Source organism: Protomyctophum bolini, assembly GCF_963924005.1.
Source record: "Protomyctophum bolini genome assembly, chromosome: 1".
Taxonomy (NCBI): Eukaryota; Metazoa; Chordata; class Actinopteri; order Myctophiformes; family Myctophidae; genus Protomyctophum; species Protomyctophum bolini.
The window spans coordinates 14,648,529-14,670,996 of record NC_137862.1 but is presented as its reverse complement, the minus strand read 5'-3'; the positions used below and the strand labels follow the sequence as shown (position 1 = coordinate 14,670,996).

Below are 22,468 nucleotides of genomic sequence, written 5' to 3'. Positions count from 1 at the left end.
GATTTTACTACATTTTTGAGTGGTGCAACCACTCCTAGGAACAGCTATGTCCCTACAGTATGTCCCGATGTTTAGAGGACCAGTAGGGGCAAAAGTGGCTATGTTGTGACAGAAACGGAGAGAGAGAGGCAGGGGGAGAGGGGAGTTGCACCACTCAGTTCACACGGGTGTGATTTTTCATTGATTCAATGATAAAATAAATAAATATATATATATATATATTCAAAGGGTTAAATGAATACACAATAACAGTCTTTACCTTTGGTTCCATGAGTGTCTTATAAGACGTCAGGGGGGAGCATGGGGGCAGATGTGCCTGTGGAGGAGATAGTACAGTCAAACTACTGGACAAACACATTGGCCAACATTTTCGCAAACATTGAGAAAATAGCCAATCTACAACATTTATCTGTGGAGTCAAACTAAATGTAATGCCCCAACTCCTACATTCCAAATGCTTGTCAGGGTAGGGGGTCCCCCCAGTTCAATTATGATTATATGTTGGGGGTCCCCAGTTCAAAGATTATTTTACAAAAATAGAGCCCTGGGTATACTTACTGCATTGGTAGAGGCGGTTGATCCTGAGGATGTCGGTGGCGTCCATCTGGGTGTTGCCCAGCCGGACGTTGGGGTTGGGGATCGGCACGATGGTGGGACGGCCGTTCCGGGAGAAGGCGGTGCTATACCGTGGAGGGAAAAACAAACACAACTTTTACTGTGAGCTGCATGAGGACATTATAGGACTGCGATTATTAGAGCTGTCGCCATTACAACATTTAAAGTAGTAGTTTGTTTTTGTCATATTCCTAAGCCAAGTATTTTAATGACCGTTGGAGTCTCAAGACTCAAAGTGGAGTCTCGAGACCCAAAGAGTCTCTTACTGAGTCACCTATTGGCCGATGATCCAGTCATCAAATTATTTGCTTATAGGAAGGTGACAAAAACGAAAATATGTCCATGAATTCAAGGCTTCATGGGGTGTGTAATTTACAGAAAATAGGTCATTTTTTGGATGAACTAGTAAAATTATAATTGCAATTAACAATTTAAATTGTGTTTTTGGCATTGAACGTTGGAACATACGAAATTATATTTCTGGTTGACTGCTATGTGTTATAGGATCATATATACTAAAAAATTGCACGGGTCAGATATGACAAATAACTTGAATACAAAGACATCACTGACATTTTGAATAATTTTATGCTTTCGTAATTTCTTTAAAATAGTGGAAATAGCACATCTACAAGCTTACAGCACGTTGTAAGCTTGTAAGATTAGCTTATTATGCTATTCTTATATTTGAAAATATATTATATTTGTCGAGAGATGCCCTGTATCACCAATGTATGAATCAGGCTTCATTTATGCTCTTTAAAACTAGAGTTTGATTTACTGCACTCTTTTTTTATTACGCCTTAATTATAATCAGAAATAATGACTGCAATTGCAGAGTTATGGTTGGATAGCATGTTATTACACTATCATACAGGGGTCTTCAACGTCTTTCAGGCCAAGGACCCCAGCTGAGAGAGAGTAAAATATTTGAGTACTTTTTCCACTAGTGTCAATGAATGTATAATAGTGAAAGCTTAATGGAGTTACCCTGAATAGTGCATGACAGATCTGTAGTTATACGGAGTGTCCAGATTCCTGGTGTTGATCCTGCGGAAATTCCCTTCCGTTCCTGAGAGAAAATCAAGATCGATTAGAATTCACAGAAGTGCACGCACGCACAGTTAATAAAGGATTCAATCAATCAATCAATCTAAGCGGGGTCAGAATCCACCCACCAGGCTGCACGTTCTGCAGAAGGATTTGTACGTTCTGGTCACGGTCGGAGCGGGTCTGCTCGTGGTCGAAGCCCAGTGCGTGGAGCAGCTCGTGCTGGATGGTGCCCAGGAAGACACACCCCCTGCGCTGGAGAGACAACGTCTGAGCGTTGCCCTGGCGACCCACAAACGAGAAGCACCTGCGTGTGGTGTAGGAGGAGGATGGAGATCACATGATTAGGTTCTGGGATGTCAAATGTCCTCTGCTTCTTTCGGGACCCATTTGTGTGTCGCGGACCAATGTTTATGGGTCACAAGTAAATAGCCCTAGCTTTATATTTCTTGTTTTATTATTAATATATAATAAAGTATACATTCCCTTTATTTTGTGGAATTCAAATATTTTTGGACACAGGCCTACTCAAATGTGTTATGGTCTTGATTCACAAGGGGCCTGGATGGCTTGGTTCCACGCTTAAAATAATTGATATAAATATTTTCTGAAAAATCTATGGATTTTCTATCTGCGGCACCACTGCTATGGCATATTGAAGGAAATGATGGGTTAAAAAAACCAACACATTCATGAGCGTGTGTGAATTGGGTTCCTTCCTACCCTTGTTGAGACTGGATGTTCAGGAAGGCTCTCTCGTTTCTTCGCTGGTAGAAACGGACGCAGGTTGACTGAGCGAAGGAGTTCAGACCCTGGATGATGAGGTTCCTCTCGTTGGCCGCTGGAAAGGTTAATTACAACTGTGATGATCCTATTACAATGTTATCACAACTGTAATAATCGTATTATAATGTTCTCCAAATTGTACATACCGTACTGGTTGGAGATGGTGACGGGTACATAGACGCGTCCGTCGGTAGCCTTGGGCCACAGACAGCTGCGTGCTCGTCCTGTGCACGGGTCGGCGTTCCCCAGGCCTGTCGGCACAGCGATGTCCATGTCCACTATCGTTAGGCCTAGCTCGTCATCGCCCACTCCTGGGAACAGGAGGAACATCAATGTCATGTGGGCAGCCATGCCCACACCGAGGGACACTTAGGAGGTTGGCAACCGGCAGTACAGATCTGAGGCTTCATTTAAAACAGGGGTTCCCAACCATGCCATTACCACGGCACAGACCGGCTGCCAGGTCATAAAATGCTCGCGGACCGGCATGGCTGGGAGCGGTGGTGCGTCGCGGTCGCACATCATCGTACCAAAACACTGCATGCAGATTGTATAAGTTAAGTTATATTGTATTAACATATACTCTACCATGCAGATTCTATAAGTTATGTTGTTTTTTTATTTAGCACAGTATAAAAACAAACAATCAACATAGAAAAGGGAAGATGTTAGGATCTACAAGGGGCTTATACGAGGCCTCTGTAAGACACAATAAAACATCCAGATTGTATTAACATACTCTAGTCATACAGATTGGTCAAAATTACATTTCATACATAAAACAGTTACATAGTGACGCTTAAGGCAGCAAGTGATTTGATATAGAGGGAAATACTCGTGGACCTAGGGCCCCCTGGGGGACTCCGGTCATCTATGTAGATACAGTAGGGTTGAAGTGGTTGTGATTGAGGATGTATATCATACAGTGGAGGTGAACATACCGATGTGAGCGTTGGCCTTCTCAATCATGGAGGCTGCAGACAATTCTTCTACCATAGTGGAGTTGACTGTGAAAGAAGACACCATTTATTACAGGTAACACTGTTACGTGTAAACTTTATAAAGTGTCAGTAAAAAAAGAGAGAAAAAAATAACAAAGCTATGATGACTAAAACTATGACAATTTCATTGACAAAGTAAAATGTTGTGGAGTATAGTGGAGAAGAGATCCAGTATAGAACTAAAAGACAAGTCATTTGATGGTTGGCTGAAAAGGAGAATGCAAATGACCAAAACATTTTTTGAAAATGAAATATATCCCTTTAGTTTAAAGCACCCAAATGACCACCGATTTATAATCACATAATGCATTCAGTAATTATAATGCAATATAACTGTGATTATTATTGTTATAGGCTTATTAGTCTCGTGTAGCCAGACAACTATTCCACAATCTCCGAATGCTATATAGAGTCTGGAACTTTAGCTCCCGAAATCTGAGTATGGAAGCTGCCGTTCACGAAAATATATAAAAATATATCTTTAGAGCTTTTTTTTTAAATTTGCTAAGCAACAAGCTATATATGCTTACATGATTTCTATTTATATTAGGGTAAATGTGCGCAACTGTAAAGACGAAACGGAAGTGGCGAGGAGGCTCCACTTCCCCTTTATAGTTTACTCATGACAGCTCTTCTGTTGCTCCAGACTGATGAAAGCATTTGGAAATTGCGAGAGGCAACAGTCTGGTAACGCGAGACTAACACTGTCTTGCTATGCTAGCCTGGCCATGGCCAGACAAATATATATATTTTTTTGCAATGGCAAGCATGCTATATGCATCCTATATGCTTATAATGCTTTATTCATAATCTGATTATAATACTGAATAATTATAGTTATTAACAACTCATACATAGCCTACTCATAGTGTTGTATAACAATATTACAATAATCATGCTATAAAGCATTTAATATAGTACATTATATGAAGAAGAGCAGCCTTACCAGGGCCTTCGCCGCTCATATCACCTGAAGCCTGCACACACACACACACACACACACACACACACACTTGGTGAAACAGGAATGGTGAAACAGTGACAGTATGCTACTTCTTTCTATAGGAACTTATACAGTAACAACTATAAGTACATTTACTCAAGTACTGTACAATTTTGAGATACTTTCACTTTAGTGGAATATATTGTAAATTTACCCAACTACAATTATTTGAACATTACTAGTTACTTTTTAGATTCAGAGTTTTAATACTATAAACATACATTAACCACCTATAAGCTCTCCCTAGTATAGGCTATATTCCGGCTATTCTACAAGCTCACAACATAGTTTGAAAACTTTAAATGGGATATTCTGCATAATAGTACTTTAAAGGGATAGTTCACCCCAAAAATCACTTATTTTGTCTATCAATTACTCACTTATAGACTTGAATTCATGAATATTTTTAGTTTTTGGCGCATTTTTTTTTGATGACCAGTGGTTTCCTATGGAGTCACAAAGGAGACTATTTGTGTCTCCATAGGAACCACTGCTCAACAAATACAATTAAGTCAATTCTGAAGGCCAGACTTTTATACTTGTAACCTGAACCGTTCACACAACATTATATTAATCTTACTATAAAACGAAATTAGAATAATTACCTTTATTATGACAAAGCCATGGACAGAGCAGCAGAGAGAGCCAATGAGCACAGCAACCTGGATGAAAGACAACATGGTTGATGTCTGTCTGTCGGTCCGTCCTTCTGTCTGTCTGGTACAAATCACCAGAGGAATATATACTGTCTGATCAACTGAATGTGGACCTTATATGGAGCCCAGCTCTCACTCACATTTCTCCAATGTGGAAACAATGCAATGCAACAAACATTGCAACAAACCGTTTGTTTGTTGCATTTAAACGACGCAACTTCACTGCTAATATCACAACAACTGTCAGGCACGTGCAACTTCTTTTTGCCTCAAACTGGATGCTTCTCCTAATAGGTCATAGCATTATAGCATTTATTTAATATTAAAGTAAGCATATTTATTCACTCTGAATGAAATAAATAATTCTGATTCTGATGCCGGTAAAGCCAATTAAACAAATGATCAATGACATTTGTTCTCCCAGATCATGGGATGAAGTCGAGTTGAGTTGCATACTGGTGATGAGTAAAAACAGAGAGAAGGGCTGGAGCGGTGGCGGTGGTTTGCTCTTCACCGCGGCTCGAGACGTCATGTTGTAGTTCGATGGTCACCTAACCACCGAAAATCCAGACTATATGTATGATCCTTTACACACTGATTCTTTCCACGACAGGAGATGATCTATTTCTACTCCTAGGTATTTATATGAGCATACCTGGTTAATCTGTTCACTATGAATAGTGATGGGGGATCTGTGTGTCTCTAGTGGTGCACCAAAAATGATCTCTTCTGTCTTTTTTGTGTTAATGATGAGAGCGTTGTTATCGCTCAATTCAACCACCTTATTTACTCTGTGTTGGTGCAGTCCAGGATCACTGGAACTATCATCCGAGTACTTTAGAATGTACTGATCTGGTGTGTCGGTGCGACAATCAGACAGACATTCCTCACTACAATAAATTACACTGCTAGATTGTGTAAAGAGTGGAGGACAATGCTGAGGTTCAATGTGACATTCATTGAGCAAGGTGATCTAGAAATGGCTGCCATATAACATAGTAAACATACAACTTGTTTAAATTGTCCATGTCATAGATACATACATCATTGTATTTTGTACAGAAACATTGTGATTTGACAGTATTTGAGAAGAACCAAAAAGTGCGGTCTCTGGATCAGGTTCAAACACACATCCATACATCTGAAAACCATTTAAATATATCACACCAACATGTATACAATTTTGGGCATGTCCAGAAGAGGTGGGTCAGGGTACCTTCTGCCATTCCGCATCGATCACATAGTGGGGAGGTAGTTGGAAATAGCCTGTGTAATTTTATTACACAGCCGGTCAGCATGTGTGTATGGTGTACTCACTGTGTATACTTTGACAGATCTCTCTCTCTCCTGTCTTCTCCAACAGGGGGAGCTGTAGGAGGAGAATGAGAAGAAATGAGAATGTGCTTTGCTTCTGATTATTATAAAACAAACAGCACATGTTAGGCTGGTTGAATAAGCTTTGATGTCATCAATATTTACTTTTTATATACTCTTGCAAAGAATTATGTTTTTGACTTTGTGCCAACAGACTTGCATATATCCAATTCATTATATACTTCCGTATTGATCAAACATTTAAAAAGAATCAATAAAAACAATGTGGCATTATAAAAACCTGTTCATCTACATTTATTTCTGTGTCGATTCACGTTGAATGTTACAGTACATAATATCCTCTCTGTCGGGTAGAAACCTCATAATGTTAAAAAACATTACTTTTCAGAATTCAAATCGAATAGAAATAGGGGGAAAATAGCAGACGTACAATCTCAAAAGCTTGTAGATCGCCTATCTCTGCTGCTTTTGTGCAACGAATTATAGTGTGACCAAATGGCCAACTGAACTTTAAATGTTTGCCAGGAAGTAAATGATAAAACTTTGGAACCGCACTATACCTTCATACTTTCACATAGAAACTCGATTCACAAACAGAACGATGCCCGAAAGCAGCAGAGATAGGCGATCTACAAGCTTTTGAGATTGTACGTCTGCTATTTCCCCCCTATTTCTATTCGATTTGAATTCTGAAAAGTAATGTTTTTGAACATTATGAGGTTTCTTCCCGACAGAGAGGATATTATGTACTGTAACATTCAACGTGAATCGACACAGAAATAAATGTAGGTGAACAGGTTTTTATAATGCCACATTGTTTTTATTGATTAAAAAAAAATGTTTGATCAATACGGAAGTATATAATGAATTGGATATATGCAAGTCTGTTGGCACAAAGTCAAAAACATAATTCTTTGCAAGAGTATATAAAAAGTAAATATTGATGACATCAAAGCTTATTCAACCAGCCTAACATGTGCCGTTTGTTTTATAATAATCCGAAGCAAAGCACATTCTCATTTCTTCTCATTCTCCTCCTACAGCTCCCCCTGTTGGAGAAGACAGGAGAGAGAGAGATCTGTCAAAGTATACACAGTGAGTACACCATACACACATGCTGACCGGCTGTGTAATAAAATTACACAGGCTATTTCCAACTACCTCCCCACTATGTGATCGATGCGGAATGGCAGAAGGTACCCTGACCCACCTCTTCTGGACATGCCCAAAATTGTATACATGTTGGTGTGATATATTTAAATGGTTTTCAGATGTATGGATGTGTGTTTGAACCTGATCCAGAGACCGCACTTTTTGGTTCTTCTCAAATACTGTCAAATCACAATGTTTCTGTACAAAATACAATGATGTATGTATCTATGACATGGACAATTTAAACAAGTTGTATGTTTACTATGTTATATGGCAGCCATTTCTAGATCACCTTGCTCAATGAATGTCACATTGAACCTCAGCATTGTCCTCCACTCTTTACACAATCTAGCAGTGTAATTTATTGTAGTGAGGAATGTCTGTCTGATTGTCGCACCGACACACCAGATCAGTACATTCTAAAGTACTCGGATGATAGTTCCAGTGATCCTGGACTGCACCAACACAGAGTAAATAAGGTGGTTGAATTGAGCGATAACAACGCTCTCATCATTAACACAAAAAAGACAGAAGAGATCATTTTTGGTGCACCACTAGAGACACACAGATCCCCCATCACTATTCATAGTGAACAGATTAACCAGGTATGCTCATATAAATACCTAGGAGTAGAAATAGATCATCTCCTGTCGTGGAAAGAATCAGTGTGTAAAGGATCATACATATAGTCTGGATTTTCGGTGGTTAGGTGACCATCGAACTACAACATGACGTCTCGAGCCGCGGTGAAGAGCAAACCACCGCCACCGCTCCAGCCCTTCTCTCTGTTTTTACTCATCACCAGTATGCAACTCAACTCGACTTCACCCATGATCTGGGAGAACAAATGTCATTGATCATTTGTTTAATTGGCTTTACCGGCATCAGAATCAGAATTATTTATTTCATTCAGAGTGAATAAATATGCTTACTTTAATATTAAATAAATGCTATAATGCTATGACCTATTAGGAGAAGCATCCAGTTTGAGGCAAAAAGAAGTTGCACGTGCCTGACAGTTGTTGTGATATTAGCAGTGAAGTTGCGTCGGTTCGTTTAAATGCAACAAACAAACGGTTTGTTGCAATGTTTGTTGCATTGCATTGTTTCCACATTGGAGAAATGTGAGTGAGAGCTGGGCTCCATATAAGGTCCACATTCAGTTGATCAGACAGTATATATTCCTCTGGTGATTTGTACCAGACAGACAGAAGGACGGACCGACAGACAGACATCAACCATGTTGTCTTTCATCCAGGTTTCTGTGCTCATTGGCTCTCTCTGCTGCTCTGTCCATGGCTTTGTCATAATAAAGGTAATTATTCTAATTTCGTTTTATAGTAAGATTAATATAATGTTGTGTGAACGGTTCAGGTTACAAGTATAAAAGTCTGGCCTTCAGAATTGACTTAATTGTATTTGTTGAGCAGTGGTTCCTATGGAGACACAAAGAGTCTCCTTTGTGACTCCATAGGAAACCACTGGTCATCAAAAAAAAATGCGCCAAAAACTAAAAATATTCATGAATTCAAGTCTCTATAAGTGAGTAATTGATAGACAAAAGAAGTGATTTTTGGGGTGAACTATCCCTTTAAAGTACTATTATGCAGAATATCCCATTTAAAGTTTTCAAACTATGTTGTGAGCTTGTAGAATAGCCGGAATATAGCCTATACTAGGGAGAGCTTATAGGTGGTTAATGTATGTTTATAGTATTAAAACTCTGAATCTAAAAAGTAACTAATGTTCAAATAATTGTAGTTGGGTAAAAGTACAATATATTCCACTAAAGTGAAAGCATCTCAAAATTGTACAGTACTTGAGTAAATGTACCTACTTATAGTTGTTACTGTATAAGTTCCTATAGAAAGAAGTAGCATACTGTCACTGTTTCACCATTCCTGTTTCACCAAGTGTGTGTGTGTGTGTGTGTGTGTGTGTGTGTGTGTGTGTGTGTGTGTGTGTGTGTGTGTGTGTGTGTGTGTGTGTGTGTGTGTGTGTGTGTGTGTGTGTGTGTGTGTGTGTGTGTGTGTGTGTGTGCAGGCTTCAGGTGATATGAGCGGCGAAGGCCCTGGTAAGGCTGCTCTTCTTCATATAATGTATTTGAATCTATATTAAATGCTTTATAGCATGATTATTGTAATATTGTTATACAACACTATGAGTAGGCTATGTATGAGTTGTTAATAACTATAATTATTCAGTATTATAATCAGATTATGAATAAAGCATTATAAGCATATAGGATGCATATAGCATGCTTGCCATTGCAAAAAAAATGAAATATTTGTCTGGCCATGGCCAGGCTAGCATAGCAAGACAGTGTTAGTCTCGCGTTACCAGACTGTTGCCTCTCGCAATTTCCAAATGCTTTCATCAGTCTGGAGCAACAGAAGAGCTGTCATGAGTAAACTATAAAGGGGAAGTGGAGCCTCCTCGCCACTTCCGTTTCGTCTTTACAGTTGCGCACATTTACCCTAATATAAATAGAAATCATGTAAGCATATATAGCTTGTTGCTTAGCAAAGAAGGAAATTTAAAAAAAAAGCTCTAAAGATATATTTTTATATATTTTCGTGAACGGAAATGGCAGCTTCCATACTCAGATTTCGGGAGCTAAAGTTCCAGACTCTATATAGCATTCGGAGATTGTGGAATAGTTGTCTGGCTACACGAGACTAATAAGCCTATAACAATAATAATCACAGTTATATTGCATTATAATTACTGAATGCATTATGTGATTATAAATCGGTATAAGTGGTCATATATTTCATTTTCAAAAAATGTTTTGGTCATTTGCATTCTCCTTTTCAGCCAACCATCAACCATTCAGCCAACCATCAAACTAAAATGTCTTTTAGTTCTATACTGGATCTCTTCTCCACTATACTCCACAACATTTTACTTTGTCAATGAAATTGTCATAGTTTTAGTCATCATAGCTTTGTTATTTTTTTCTCTCTTTTTTTACTGACACTTTATAAAGTTTACACGTAACAGTGTTACCTGTAATAAATGGTGTCTTCTTTCACAGTCAACTCCACTATGGTAGAAGAATTGTCTGCAGCCTCCATGATTGAGAAGGCCAACGCTCACATCGGTATGTTCACCTCCACTGTAATGATATACATCCTCAATCACAACCACTTCAACCCTACTGTATCTACCTAGATGACCGGAGTCCCCCAGGGGGCCCTAGGTCCACGAGTATTTCCCTCTATATCAAATCACTTGCCTTAAGCGTCACTATGTAACTGTTTCATGTATGAAATGTAATTTTGACCAATCTGTATGACTAGAGTATGTTAATACAATCTGGATGTTTTATTGTGTCTTACAGAGGCCTCGTATAAGCCCCTTGTAGATCCTAACATCTTCCCTTTTCTATGTTGATTGTTTGTTTTTATACTGTGCTAAATAAAAAAACAACATAACTTATAGAATCTGCATGGTAGAGTATATGTTAATACAATATAACTTAACTTATACAATCTGCATGCAGTGTTTTGGTACGATGATGTGCGACCGCGACGCACCACCGCTCCCAGCCATGCCGGTCCGCGAGCATTTTATGACCTGGCAGCCGGTCTGTGCTGTGGTAATGGCATGGTTGGGAACCCCTGTTTTAAATGAAGCCTCAGATCTGTACTGCCGGTTGCCAACCTCCTAAGTGTCCCTCGGTGTGGGCATGGCTGCCCACATGACATTGATGTTCCTCCTGTTCCCAGGAGTGGGCGATGACGAGCTAGGCCTAACGATAGTGGACATGGACATCGCTGTGCCGACAGGCCTGGGGAACGCCGACCCGTGCACAGGACGAGCACGCAGCTGTCTGTGGCCCAAGGCTACCGACGGACGCGTCTATGTACCCGTCAACATCTCCAACCAGTACGGTAAGTACAATTTGGAGAACATTATAATACGATTATTACAGTTGTGATAACATTGTAATAGGATCATCACAGTTGTAATTACATTATAATAAGATTATTACAGCTTTGATAACATAAGATTATTAGTCGTGATAACATTGTAATAGGATCATCACAGTTGTAATGAACCTTTCCAGCGGCCAACGAGAGGAACCTCATCATCCAGGGTCTGAACTCCTTCGCTCAGTCAACCTGCGTCCGTTTCTACCAGCGAAGAAACGAGAGAGCCTTCCTGAACATCCAGTCTCGACAAGGGTAGGAAGGAACCCAATTCACACACGCTCATGAATGTGTTGGTTTTTTTAACCCATCATTTCCTTCAATATGCCATAGCAGTGGTGCCGCAGATAGAAAATCCATAGATATTTCAGAAAATATTTATATCAATTATTTTAAGCGTGGAACCAAGCCATCCAGGCCCCTTGTGAATCAAGACCATAACACATTTGAGTAGGCCTGTGTCCAAAAATATTTGAATTCCACAAAATAAAGGGAATGTATACTTTATTATATATTAATAATAAAACAAGAAATATAAAGCTAGGGCTATTTACTTGTGACCCATAAACATTGGTCCGCGACACACAAATGGGTCCCGAAAGAAGCAGAGGACATTTGACATCCCAGAACCTAATCATGTGATCTCCATCCTCCTCCTACACCACACGCAGGTGCTTCTCGTTTGTGGGTCGCCAGGGCAACGCTCAGACGTTGTCTCTCCAGCGCAGGGGGTGTGTCTTCCTGGGCACCATCCAGCACGAGCTGCTCCACGCACTGGGCTTCGACCACGAGCAGACCCGCTCCGACCGTGACCAGAACGTACGAATCCTTCTGCAGAACGTGCAGCCTGGTGGGTGGATTCTGACCCCGCTTAGATTGATTGATTGATTGAATCCTTTATTAACTGTGCGTGCGTGCACTTCTGTGAATTCTAATCGATCTTGATTTTCTCTCAGGAACGGAGGGGAATTTCCGCAGGATCAACACCAGGAATCTGGACACTTCGTATAACTACAGATCTGTCATGCACTATTCAGGGTAACTCCATTAAGCTTTCACTATTATACATTCATTGACACTAGTGGAAAAAGTACTCAAATATTTTACTCTCTCTCAGCTGGGGTCCTTGGCCTGAAAGACGTTGAAGACCCCTGTATGATAGTGTAATAACATGCTATCCAACCATAACTCTGCAATTGCAGTCATTATTTCTGATTATAATTAAGGCGTAATAAAAAAAGAGTGCAGTAAATCAATCTCTAGTTTTAAAGAGCATAAATGAAGCCTGATTCATACATTGGTGATACAGGGCATCTCTCGACAAATATAATATATTTTCAAATATAAGAATAGCATAATAAGCTAATCTTACAAGCTTACAACGTGCTGTAAGCTTGTAGATGTGCTATTTCCACTATTTTAAAGAAATTACGAAAGCATAAAATTATTCAAAATGTCAGTGATGTCTTTGTATTCAAGTTATTTGTCATATCTGACCCGTGCAATTTTTTAGTATATATGATCCTATAACACATAGCAGTCAACCAGAAATATAATTTCGTATGTTCCAACGTTCAATGCCAAAAACACAATTTAAATTGTTAATTGCAATTATAATTTTACTAGTTCATCCAAAAAATGACCTATTTTCTGTAAATTACACACCCCATGAAGCCTTGAATTCATGGACATATTTTCGTTTTTGTCACCTTCCTATAAGCAAATAATTTGATGACTGGATCATCGGCCAATAGGTGACTCAGTAAGAGACTCTTTGGGTCTCGAGACTCCACTTTGAGTCTTGAGACTCCAACGGTCATTAAAATACTTGGCTTAGGAATATGACAAAAACAAACTACTACTTTAAATGTTGTAATGGCGACAGCTCTAATAATCGCAGTCCTATAATGTCCTCATGCAGCTCACAGTAAAAGTTGTGTTTGTTTTTCCCTCCACGGTATAGCACCGCCTTCTCCCGGAACGGCCGTCCCACCATCGTGCCGATCCCCAACCCCAACGTCCGGCTGGGCAACACCCAGATGGACGCCACCGACATCCTCAGGATCAACCGCCTCTACCAATGCAGTAAGTATACCCAGGGCTCTATTTTTGTAAAATAATCTTTGAACTGGGGACCCCCAACATATAATCATAATTGAACTGGGGGGACCCCCTACCCTGACAAGCATTTGGAATGTAGGAGTTGGGGCATTACATTTAGTTTGACTCCACAGATAAATGTTGTAGATTGGCTATTTTCTCAATGTTTGCGAAAATGTTGGCCAATGTGTTTGTCCAGTAGTTTGACTGTACTATCTCCTCCACAGGCACATCTGCCCCCATGCTCCCCCCTGACGTCTTATAAGACACTCATGGAACCAAAGGTAAAGACTGTTATTGTGTATTCATTTAACCCTTTGAATATATATATATATATATATATTTATTTATTTTATCATTGAATCAATGAAAGATCACACCCGTGTGAACTGAGTGGTGCAACTCCCCTCTCCCCCTGCCTCTCTCTCTCTGTTTCTGTCACAACATAGCCACTTTTGCCCCTACTGGTCCTCTAAACATCGGGACATACTGTAGGGACATAGCTGTTCCTAGGAGTGGTTGCACCACTCAAAAATGTAGTAAAATCTACAAGCCGGTCAGCATGTGTGTATGGTGTACTCACTGTGTATACTTTGACAGATCTCTCTCTCTCTCTCTCCAACAGGGGGAGCTGTAGGAGGAGGATGAGAAGAAATGAGAATGTGCTTTGCTTCTGATTATTATAAAACAAACAGCACATGTTAGGCTGGTTGAATAAGCTTTGATGTCATCAATATTTACTTTTTATATACTCTTGCAAAGAATTATGTTTTTGACTTTGTGCCAACAGACTTGCATATATCCAATTCATTATATACTTCCGTATTGATCAAACATTTTTAAAAAATCAATAAAAACAATGTGGCATTATAAAAACCTGTTCACCTACATTTATTTCTGTGTCGATTCACGTTGAATGTTACAGTACATAATATCCTCTCTGTCGGGTAGAAACCTCATAATGTTCAAAAACATTACTTTTCAGAATTCAAATCGAATAGAAATAGGGGGGAAATAGCAGACGTACAATCTCAAAAGCTTGTAGATCGCCTATCTCTGCTGCTTTTGTGCAACGAATTATAGTGTGACCAAATGGCCAACTGAACTTTAAATGTTTGCCAGGAACTAAATGATAAAACTTTGGAACCGCACTATTCCTTCATACTTTCACATAGAAACTCGATTCACAAACAGAACGATGCCCCTTACTGGTATAAATGCACACTTGATACTGCGGCCGCAATTTTTACACTATGGATATATTTTTTACATACCAAGTTTGCACAGGTCTGCTCTCAGATTTAATCCAAAAACCTAAACTGTGTCATGTATACATTTTAAGTTAAGACCATTAATATCAATCAACCCATGTCCCTCTGCATTATAGCAATTAGTGTGGTGGTCTAGTCTTTGGTAAGTCTTTGGCTGCTCAGTGGTGCAAATTGCAAAGTAACTAAGTACTGTACATGTTCTCAAGTTTATACAAGTGCTTACAATGCACAGTGCAATAATTCCAGCATTTGACAGCGTTAGTTACTTGTTACTTTTCAGATTAACCTACAGTAACCACATACAGCCAATCTACAATGTGACTTGTGCTTGATCTGATATTTTCTGAAAATTTGAGTACTTGGTACTCAAAGTATATTTTTTTTATACAGACTGTATTTAAAGTGATTGTGAAAGCATGACAGGGACAGATTATTTCTGTTGCTCGACAGTTTGAGTTTGTTTGAACAATTTTGCAATAAATGATAATACCTTTCTAAACCTTCAATATCGAGCTCTCTGCTGGAATCCTTTGGACATATTTCAGAAAATGAAAAACAATAATAAAACAAACAAGTGTTTCAATGGATCCAATAGTTATTTAGTCATAAACCCTTGTTAATAGGTTTATCGATTCAATGTTTACCAAAAACACAGAAGAGATCATTTTTGGTGCACCACTAGAGTCTAGTGGTGCACCAAAAATGATCTCTTCTGTCTTTTTTGTGTTAATGATGAGAGCGTTATCACTCAATTCAACCACCTTATTTACTCTGTGTTGGTGCAGTCCAGGATCACTGGAACTATCTAGAAGAGAAATTAAAGTTGTATCATCCGAGTACTTTAGAATGTACTGATCTGGTGTGTCGGTGCGACAATCAGACAGACATTCCTCAGTACAACAGCTGTCAGTATAAAGGGTGAAAAGTACAGCAGAGCTTACACACCCCTACACCAACGTTAATGCTGTGGAGAGGGTTGTGTTCACTGTCAGCCTCTGTACTCTGTTAGTAAGAAAGGAAGCATACCAGTGAATTAAGTATGGATTCAGTTCCAACTGTACCATCTTTGACACTAGTATATCAGACTGTATTGTATTGAATGCTGAAGAAAAGGCACCCTTGCATAATTGTTATTTGAGGTGTTTCGTAATTAAGTGGACCAGTGTGACAACCACATCCTCTGTGCCGCAACCCTTTTTATAAGCAAACTGACAGGGGTCAAATTTATCTTTGGTTATACTAACAAGATGTTGTAAAAGTATTCTTTCAAGTGATTTCATAATCACTGAAGTGAGAGCTATGAGTCTATAATCCTTATGTTCTTTTGGACATTGGATTTTGGGTAAAGGCTTTATGTGTGAGGTTTTCCAAGACAGAGAAGAAAGAAGAAATGCGTTCTGGTAAATCAAGTTTACCAAGGGTAACTGGACTAAGCATCAGATACTTGTTTACAGCCAGGCCCACATGGAGCATTTCATGGTAGAGGTTCAATGCCTTGTCCAAGGGCACTTCAACGGTGGTAATTTTAACGTGTCGGATCGCTGATTCGAACTGGCGACCTTCCGGTATCTAGACCGCTCCGCAATCCACTCGGCCGGCAGCGGTGGCCGGAGGAATTGTGTGTGTGTCTACAGAGGTTTGAAATATTGGTTGCCACACTGGAGCCAACTCAGATGCAACATGAATAAGGAGAAAAGCACTGCACTCATCCGGCCCATTGGCTTTCCTCGTGTTAGTACACTTTCCTGACATCCTCCTCTGTGATGATGATTCTGTCTGAGGGGGCAGATGTTACAGCCTTAGGTATATCAGTGCACCAATAATTCGAATCTGTCAAAGAAAGTGTTTAGATCGTCGGCAAGGCCAGGTTCATTGTCTGTCGTGATGGTTTGGTTGACATTCCCGTCATAGACTTCATAGTGTCCCACACCTTTTCATGATTATTAGTCATGTACACATTCTCTAGACACCGGCCATGTGCCAATTTTGCCTGCCTCATTTAGATTTTTAGCATTGTTTCTGTTAATTTCAGTGCACTGAGATCTTTGTTTATGAAGGCTGTTTTTCTTTCATTTATTACCCCTTTTATATCCTTGGTCACATTATGATTTATTATTTGGGTACATTTTTATCTCCTTTTTCGGAAAAAACAAATCTACACGGAAATTAATGTAATCATTCGTGACCATAGTGAATTCATCCAATGAACCGTTTCCAAAAGTGTCCCAATCAGTCCATTTCTGGGAGGGGGACGGGGGCACGTTGAGGCAAAAGGGAAGGTGCCAAAGACCCCCCCTGCACGTGCCTGACAGTTGTTGTGATATTAGCAGTGAAGTTGCGTCGGTTCGTTTAAATGCCACAAACGAACGGTGGATATTCTGCAACCGTTTCCACATTGGAGAAATGTGACAACAGAGTGAGAGCTGGGCTCCATATAAGGTACACATTCAGTTGATCAGACAGTATATATAAGGGTCCTCCTGTGATTTGTACCAGACAGACAGAAGGAAGGACGGACATCAACCATGTTGTCTTTCATCCAGGTTTCTGTGCTCATTGGCGCTCTCTGCTGCTCTGTCCATGGCTTTGTCATAATAAAGGTAATTATTCTAATTTCGTATAAAAGTATAAAAGTCTGGCATTCAGAATTGACTTTAGTAAAATAGTAAAAAAGGGATTTTCTTTTTAGTTTTTGTCGCATTTCTGGTTTTAATATTTTTATTACGTTTTTTCAAAATAGGACAGACAAAAAAAAAAAAGTCAAGAAAAAAAAGAACCGGGCATGATTTCATTCTGAATGAGTCGTTACACTACAATAAATTACACTGCTAGATTGTGTAAAGAGTGGAGGACATACAACTGAATGCTGAGGTTCAATGTGACATTAATTGAGCAAGGTGATCTAGAAATGGCTGCCATATAACATAGAACTTATTTGAAGGGTGTGTGTGTGTGTGTGTGTGTGTGTGTGTGTGTGTGTGTGTGTGTGTGTGTGTGTGTGTGTGTGTGTGTGTGTGTGTGTGCAGGCTTCAGGTGATATGAGCGACGAAGGCCCTGGTAAGGCTGCTCTTCTTCATATCATTTAATTTAAATCTATATTAAATGCTTTATAGCATGAATATTGTTATACAACACTATGAGTAGGCTATGTATGAGTTGTTAACTATAATTATTATAATCATAATTATGAATAAAGCATTATAATAATAATGTGATTATAAGTCAGTATAAGTGGTCATTTGGGTGCTTTAAACTAAAGGGATATATTTCACTTTCAAAAAAAGGTTTTGGTCATTTTATCGTCTGCTCAAACTCAATTTTAACTGCTGTGATGCATTGTCCCCTTTTCAGAGCACAACCAACCATAAATGAAATAGCTTCGTTTTTTTTTACACACAACAGTGTTACCTGTAATGAATGGTGTCTTCTTTCACAGACAACTCCACTGTGGAAGAAGAATTGTCTGCAGCCTCCATGATTGAGAAGGCCAACGCTCACATCGGTATGTTCACCTCCACTGTAATGATATACATGTCCTCAATCACAACCACTTCAACCCTACTGTATCTACCTAGATGACCGGAGTCCCCCAGGGCTCTCTTCTAGGTCCATGAGTATTTCACTCTATATCAAATCACTTGCCTTAATCACTATGTAAATGTTTAAAATGTAATTTTGTCCAATCTGTATGGTAGACTAGAGTATGTTAATTTTATTGTGTCTTACAGAGGCCTTGTATCGTCGATCCTAACATCTTCCCTTTTCTATGTTGATTGTTTGTTTTTATACTGTGCTAAATAAAAAAACAACATAACTTATAGAATCTGCATGGTAGAGTATATGTTAATACAATATAACTTAACTTATACAATCTGCATGCAGTGTTTTGGTACGATGATGTGCGACCGCGACGCACCACCGCTCCCAGCCATGCCGGTCCGCGAGCATTTTATGACCTGGCAGCCGGTCTGTGCTGTGGTAATGGCATGGTTGGGAACCCCTGTTTTAAATGAAGCCTCAGATCTGTACTGCCGGTTGCCAACCTCCTAAGTGTCCCTCGGTGTGGGCATGGCTGCCCACATGACATTGATGTTCCTCCTGTTCCCAGGAGTGGGCGATGACGAGCTAGGCCTAACGATAGTGGACATGGACATCGCTGTGCCGACAGGCCTGGGGAACGCCGACCCGTGCACAGGACGAGCACGCAGCTGTCTGTGGCCCAAGGCTACCGACGGACGCGTATATGTACCCTTCACCATCTCCAACCAGTACGGTATGTACACTATGGAGAACATTGTGATACGATCATTACAGTTGTATACATTATAATAAGATTATTACAGCTTTGATAACATTATAATACGATTATTACAGTTGTGATAACATTGTAATAGGATCATCACAGTTGTAATTACATTATAATAAGATTATTACAGCTTTGATAACATAAGATTATTAGTCGTGATAACATTGTAATAGGATCATCACAGTTGTAATGAACCTTTCCAGCGGCCAACGAGAGGAACCTCATCATCCAGGGTCTGAACTCCTTCGCTCAGTCAACCTGCGTCCGTTTCTACCAGCGAAGAAACGAGAGAGCCTTCCTGAACATCCAGTCTCGACAAGGGTAGGAAGGAACCCAATTCACACACGCTCATGAATGTGTTGGTTTTTTTAAGCCATCATTTCCCTCAATATAGCAGATAGAAAATCCATAGATATTTCAGAAAATATTTATATCAATTATTTTAAGCGTGGAAGCCATCCAGGCCCCTTGTGAATCATAACCATAACACATTTGAGTAGGCCTATGTGTCAATATTTGAAATCCACAAAATAAAGGGAATGTATACTTTTGTGATAAAAAAAATATGTACATTAATAATAGGGCTATTTACTTGTGACCCATAAACATTGGTCCGCGACCTACAAATGGGTCCCGAGACCCACTGCTTGGGAAACAAACAGAGGACATTCATTTGACATCCCAGAACCTAATCATGTGATCATTCTCCATCCTCCTCCTACACCACACGCAGGTGCTTCTCGTTTGTGGGTCGCCAGGGCAACGCTCAGACGGTGTCTCTCCAGCGCAGGGGGTGTGTCTTCCTGGGCACCATCCAGCACGAGCTGCTCCACGCACTGGGCTTCGACCACGAGCAGACCCGCTCCGACCGTGACCAGAACGTACGAATCCTTCTGCAGAACGTGCAGCGTGGTGGGTGGATTTTGACTGGCTACAGAGCCCCGCTTAGATTGATTGATTGATTGAATCCTTTATTAACTATGTGCGTGCGTGCGTGCGTGTGCACTTCTGTGAATTATAATCAATCTTGATTTTCTCTCAGGAACGGAGGGGAATTTCCGCAGGATCAACACCAGGAATCTGAACACTCCGTATAACTACAGATCTGTCATGCACTATTCAGGGTAACTCCATTAAGCTTTCACTATAATACATTCATTGACACTAGTGGAAAAAGTACTGAAATATTTTACTCTCTCTCAGCTGGGGTCCTTGGCCTGAAAGCCGTTGAAGACCCCTGTATGATAGTGTAATAACATGCTATCCAACCATAACTCTGTAATTCATTATTTCTGATTATAATTTCGGTTTATAATAAAAAAAGAGAAGTGCAGTAAATCAAACTCTAGTTTTAAAGAGCATAAATTAAGCCTGATTCATACTTTGGTGATACAGGGCATCGCTCGACAAATGAAGGAGTTCATACGTTTTCAAATATAAGAATAGCAGAATAAGATAATCTTACAAGCTTACAATGTGCTGTAAGCTGTAGCTATTTACCATATTTTAAAGAAATTCCGAGAGCATAAATTATTCAAAATGTCAGTGATGTCTTTGTATTTAAGTTATTTGTCATATCTGACCCGTGCAATTTTTTATTATGATCCTATAAAACATAACAGTCAACCAAAAATATCATTCTAACTTGTTCCAACGTTCAATGCTAAAAACACAATTTAAATTGTTAAATGCAATAGTAATATAATAATAATATAATTTTACGACAATTAAATGTCAACTTAAAGCAGTAGTTGAATGACCTATTTTCTTTCAATTACACACCCATGAAGCTTTGATTTCATGGAGATATTTTCGTTCTTGTCACCTTCCTATAAGCCAATAATTTGATGACCGGATCATCGGCCAATAGGTGACTCAGTAGGAGACTCTTTGGGTCTCGAGACTCCACTTTGAGTCTTGAGACTCCACCGGTCATTAAAATGATTGGCTTAGGAATATGACAAAAATAAACTACTACTCTAAGAATCGCAGTCCTATAATGTCCTCATGCAGCTCACAGTAAAAGTTGTGTTTGTTTTTCCCTCCACGGTATAGCACCGCCTTCTCCCGGAACGGCCGTCCCACCATCGTGCCGATCCCCAACCCCAACGTCCGGCTGGGCAACACCCAGATGGACGCCACCGACATCCTCAGGATCAACCGCCTCTACCAATGCAGTAAGTATACCACACTATTTCCGTCCATGCTAAACCCCTTATCCCTAAACTACTTTGCCTTTGCCTTTTTTCTTTTTACTATTTTGATTCTCAACCTTTTCAGGCTGTGCCCCCCCAAAATAATCCTATACCGTAATCATATTTGAACTGGGGACCCTCAACATATAATCATAATTGAACTGGGGGGACCCCCTACACTGACAAGCATTTGGAATGTAGGAGTTCCGGGGCATTACATTTAGTTTGACTCCACAGATAAATGTTGTAGATTGGCTATTTTCTCAATGTTTGTGAACATTTTGGCCAATGTGTTTGTCCAGTAGTTTGACTGTACTATCTCCTCCACAGGCACATCTGACCCCATGCTCCCCCCTGACGAGAATATGGAGGACCTCTTATAAGACACTCATGGAACCAAAGGTAAAGATCTGTTATTATGTATTCATTCATTCATTCACAGTATATGTGTGTGTGTGTGTGTGTGTGTGTGTGTGTGTGTGTGTTTTTTTTTTTCTATCATTGAATTTGTTTTTAATTAATGGAAAATGTTTTTTTTATGTTTTGATAGTAAATAGTCAAAACAAAATGTAGGAAACAACAGCAGATGTCTCTCCTGTCTTCTCCAACAGGGGGAGCTGCAGGAGGAGGATGAGAAGAAATGAGACAATGTGTGTGCAGCTTTGCTTCTGATTATTATAAACAGCACATGTTAGGCTGGTTGAATAAGCTTTGATGTCATCAATATTTACTTTTTATATACTACAAAAAAATATGTTTTTGACTTGTGCATGCCAACAGACGTGCATATAACTTCTGTATTGATCAAACATAAAAAAAATCAATAAAAACAATACTGTGGCATTATAAAAACCTGTTAATCTACATTCATTTCTGTGTCGATTGACGTTGAATCCAGTGTTACAGTACATAATATCCTCTGTCGGGTAGAAACCTCAAAATCAATCGAATAGAAATAGGGGGGGAAAGGGTCAAAAGCTTGTAGATCGGCTATTTCTGCTTTTGTGCAACGAATTGTATAGTGTGACCAAGTAGGACATTATTTACAAAATAAACAATGTTT

General features: G+C 39.6%; 3 protein-coding genes and 1 long non-coding RNA gene across 4 annotated transcripts; 3 read left to right on the top strand and 1 right to left on the bottom strand.

Annotated features, from left to right (window-relative positions):
- Positions 1 to 278: 278 nt before the first annotated feature.
- On the bottom strand, positions 279 to 4,417 carry LOC308319444 (low choriolytic enzyme-like; the record flags this gene model as incomplete). The annotated part of the gene is made up of 8 exons (XM_080769537.1): positions 279 to 316; positions 559 to 680; positions 1,606 to 1,687; positions 1,794 to 1,972; positions 2,389 to 2,506; positions 2,598 to 2,762; positions 3,393 to 3,458; positions 4,399 to 4,417. 8 exons carry the CDS (start codon positions 4,415 to 4,417, stop codon positions 279 to 281), a joined length of 789 nt encoding a protein of 262 aa, XP_080625663.1.
- Positions 4,418 to 9,641: 5,224 nt separating this feature from the next.
- LOC308319437 (low choriolytic enzyme-like) lies at positions 9,642 to 13,898 on the top strand (the record flags this gene model as incomplete). Its single annotated transcript, XM_080769524.1, has 8 exons — positions 9,642 to 9,672; positions 10,636 to 10,701; positions 11,330 to 11,494; positions 11,671 to 11,788; positions 12,205 to 12,383; positions 12,490 to 12,571; positions 13,497 to 13,618; positions 13,861 to 13,898. Exons 1-8 carry the CDS (start codon positions 9,654 to 9,656, stop codon positions 13,896 to 13,898), a joined length of 789 nt encoding a protein of 262 aa, XP_080625650.1. The 5' UTR covers positions 9,642 to 9,653.
- A 359-nt stretch (positions 13,899 to 14,257) lies between these two features.
- Positions 14,258 to 22,257, top strand: LOC308316077. The gene is made up of 2 exons (XR_013964116.1): positions 14,258 to 14,338; positions 22,101 to 22,257. It is a non-coding gene; the product is annotated as an uncharacterized lncRNA (long non-coding RNA).
- Positions 17,381 to 22,257, top strand: LOC308316049 (low choriolytic enzyme-like). Its single transcript, XM_080764396.1, has 10 exons — positions 17,381 to 17,504; positions 17,931 to 17,961; positions 18,341 to 18,406; positions 19,013 to 19,177; positions 19,414 to 19,531; positions 19,944 to 20,122; positions 20,253 to 20,334; positions 21,266 to 21,387; positions 21,736 to 21,807; positions 22,017 to 22,257. The coding sequence occupies exons 1-9, from the start codon at positions 17,430 to 17,432 to the stop codon at positions 21,786 to 21,788; spliced, it is 891 nt and encodes a 296-aa protein (XP_080620522.1). The 5' UTR covers positions 17,381 to 17,429; the 3' UTR covers positions 21,789 to 21,807; positions 22,017 to 22,257.
- Positions 22,258 to 22,468: the final 211 nt, after the last annotated feature.

What these genes read in the sequence shown, in the direction of transcription:
- LOC308316049 (XM_080764396.1), top strand. Translation starts at nt 17,430, where the DNA reads ATGTTGTCTTTCATCCAGGTTTCTGTGCTCATTGGCGCTCTCTGCTGC. An exon ending in TCTGTCATGCACTATTCAGG is followed by an intron (nt 20,335 to 21,265) that starts GTAACTCCATTA and finishes TCCACGGTATAG; the next exon opens with CACCGCCTTCTCCCGGAACG. An exon ending in CAACCGCCTCTACCAATGCA is followed by an intron (nt 21,388 to 21,735) that starts GTAAGTATACCA and finishes TCTCCTCCACAG; the next exon opens with GCACATCTGACCCCATGCTC.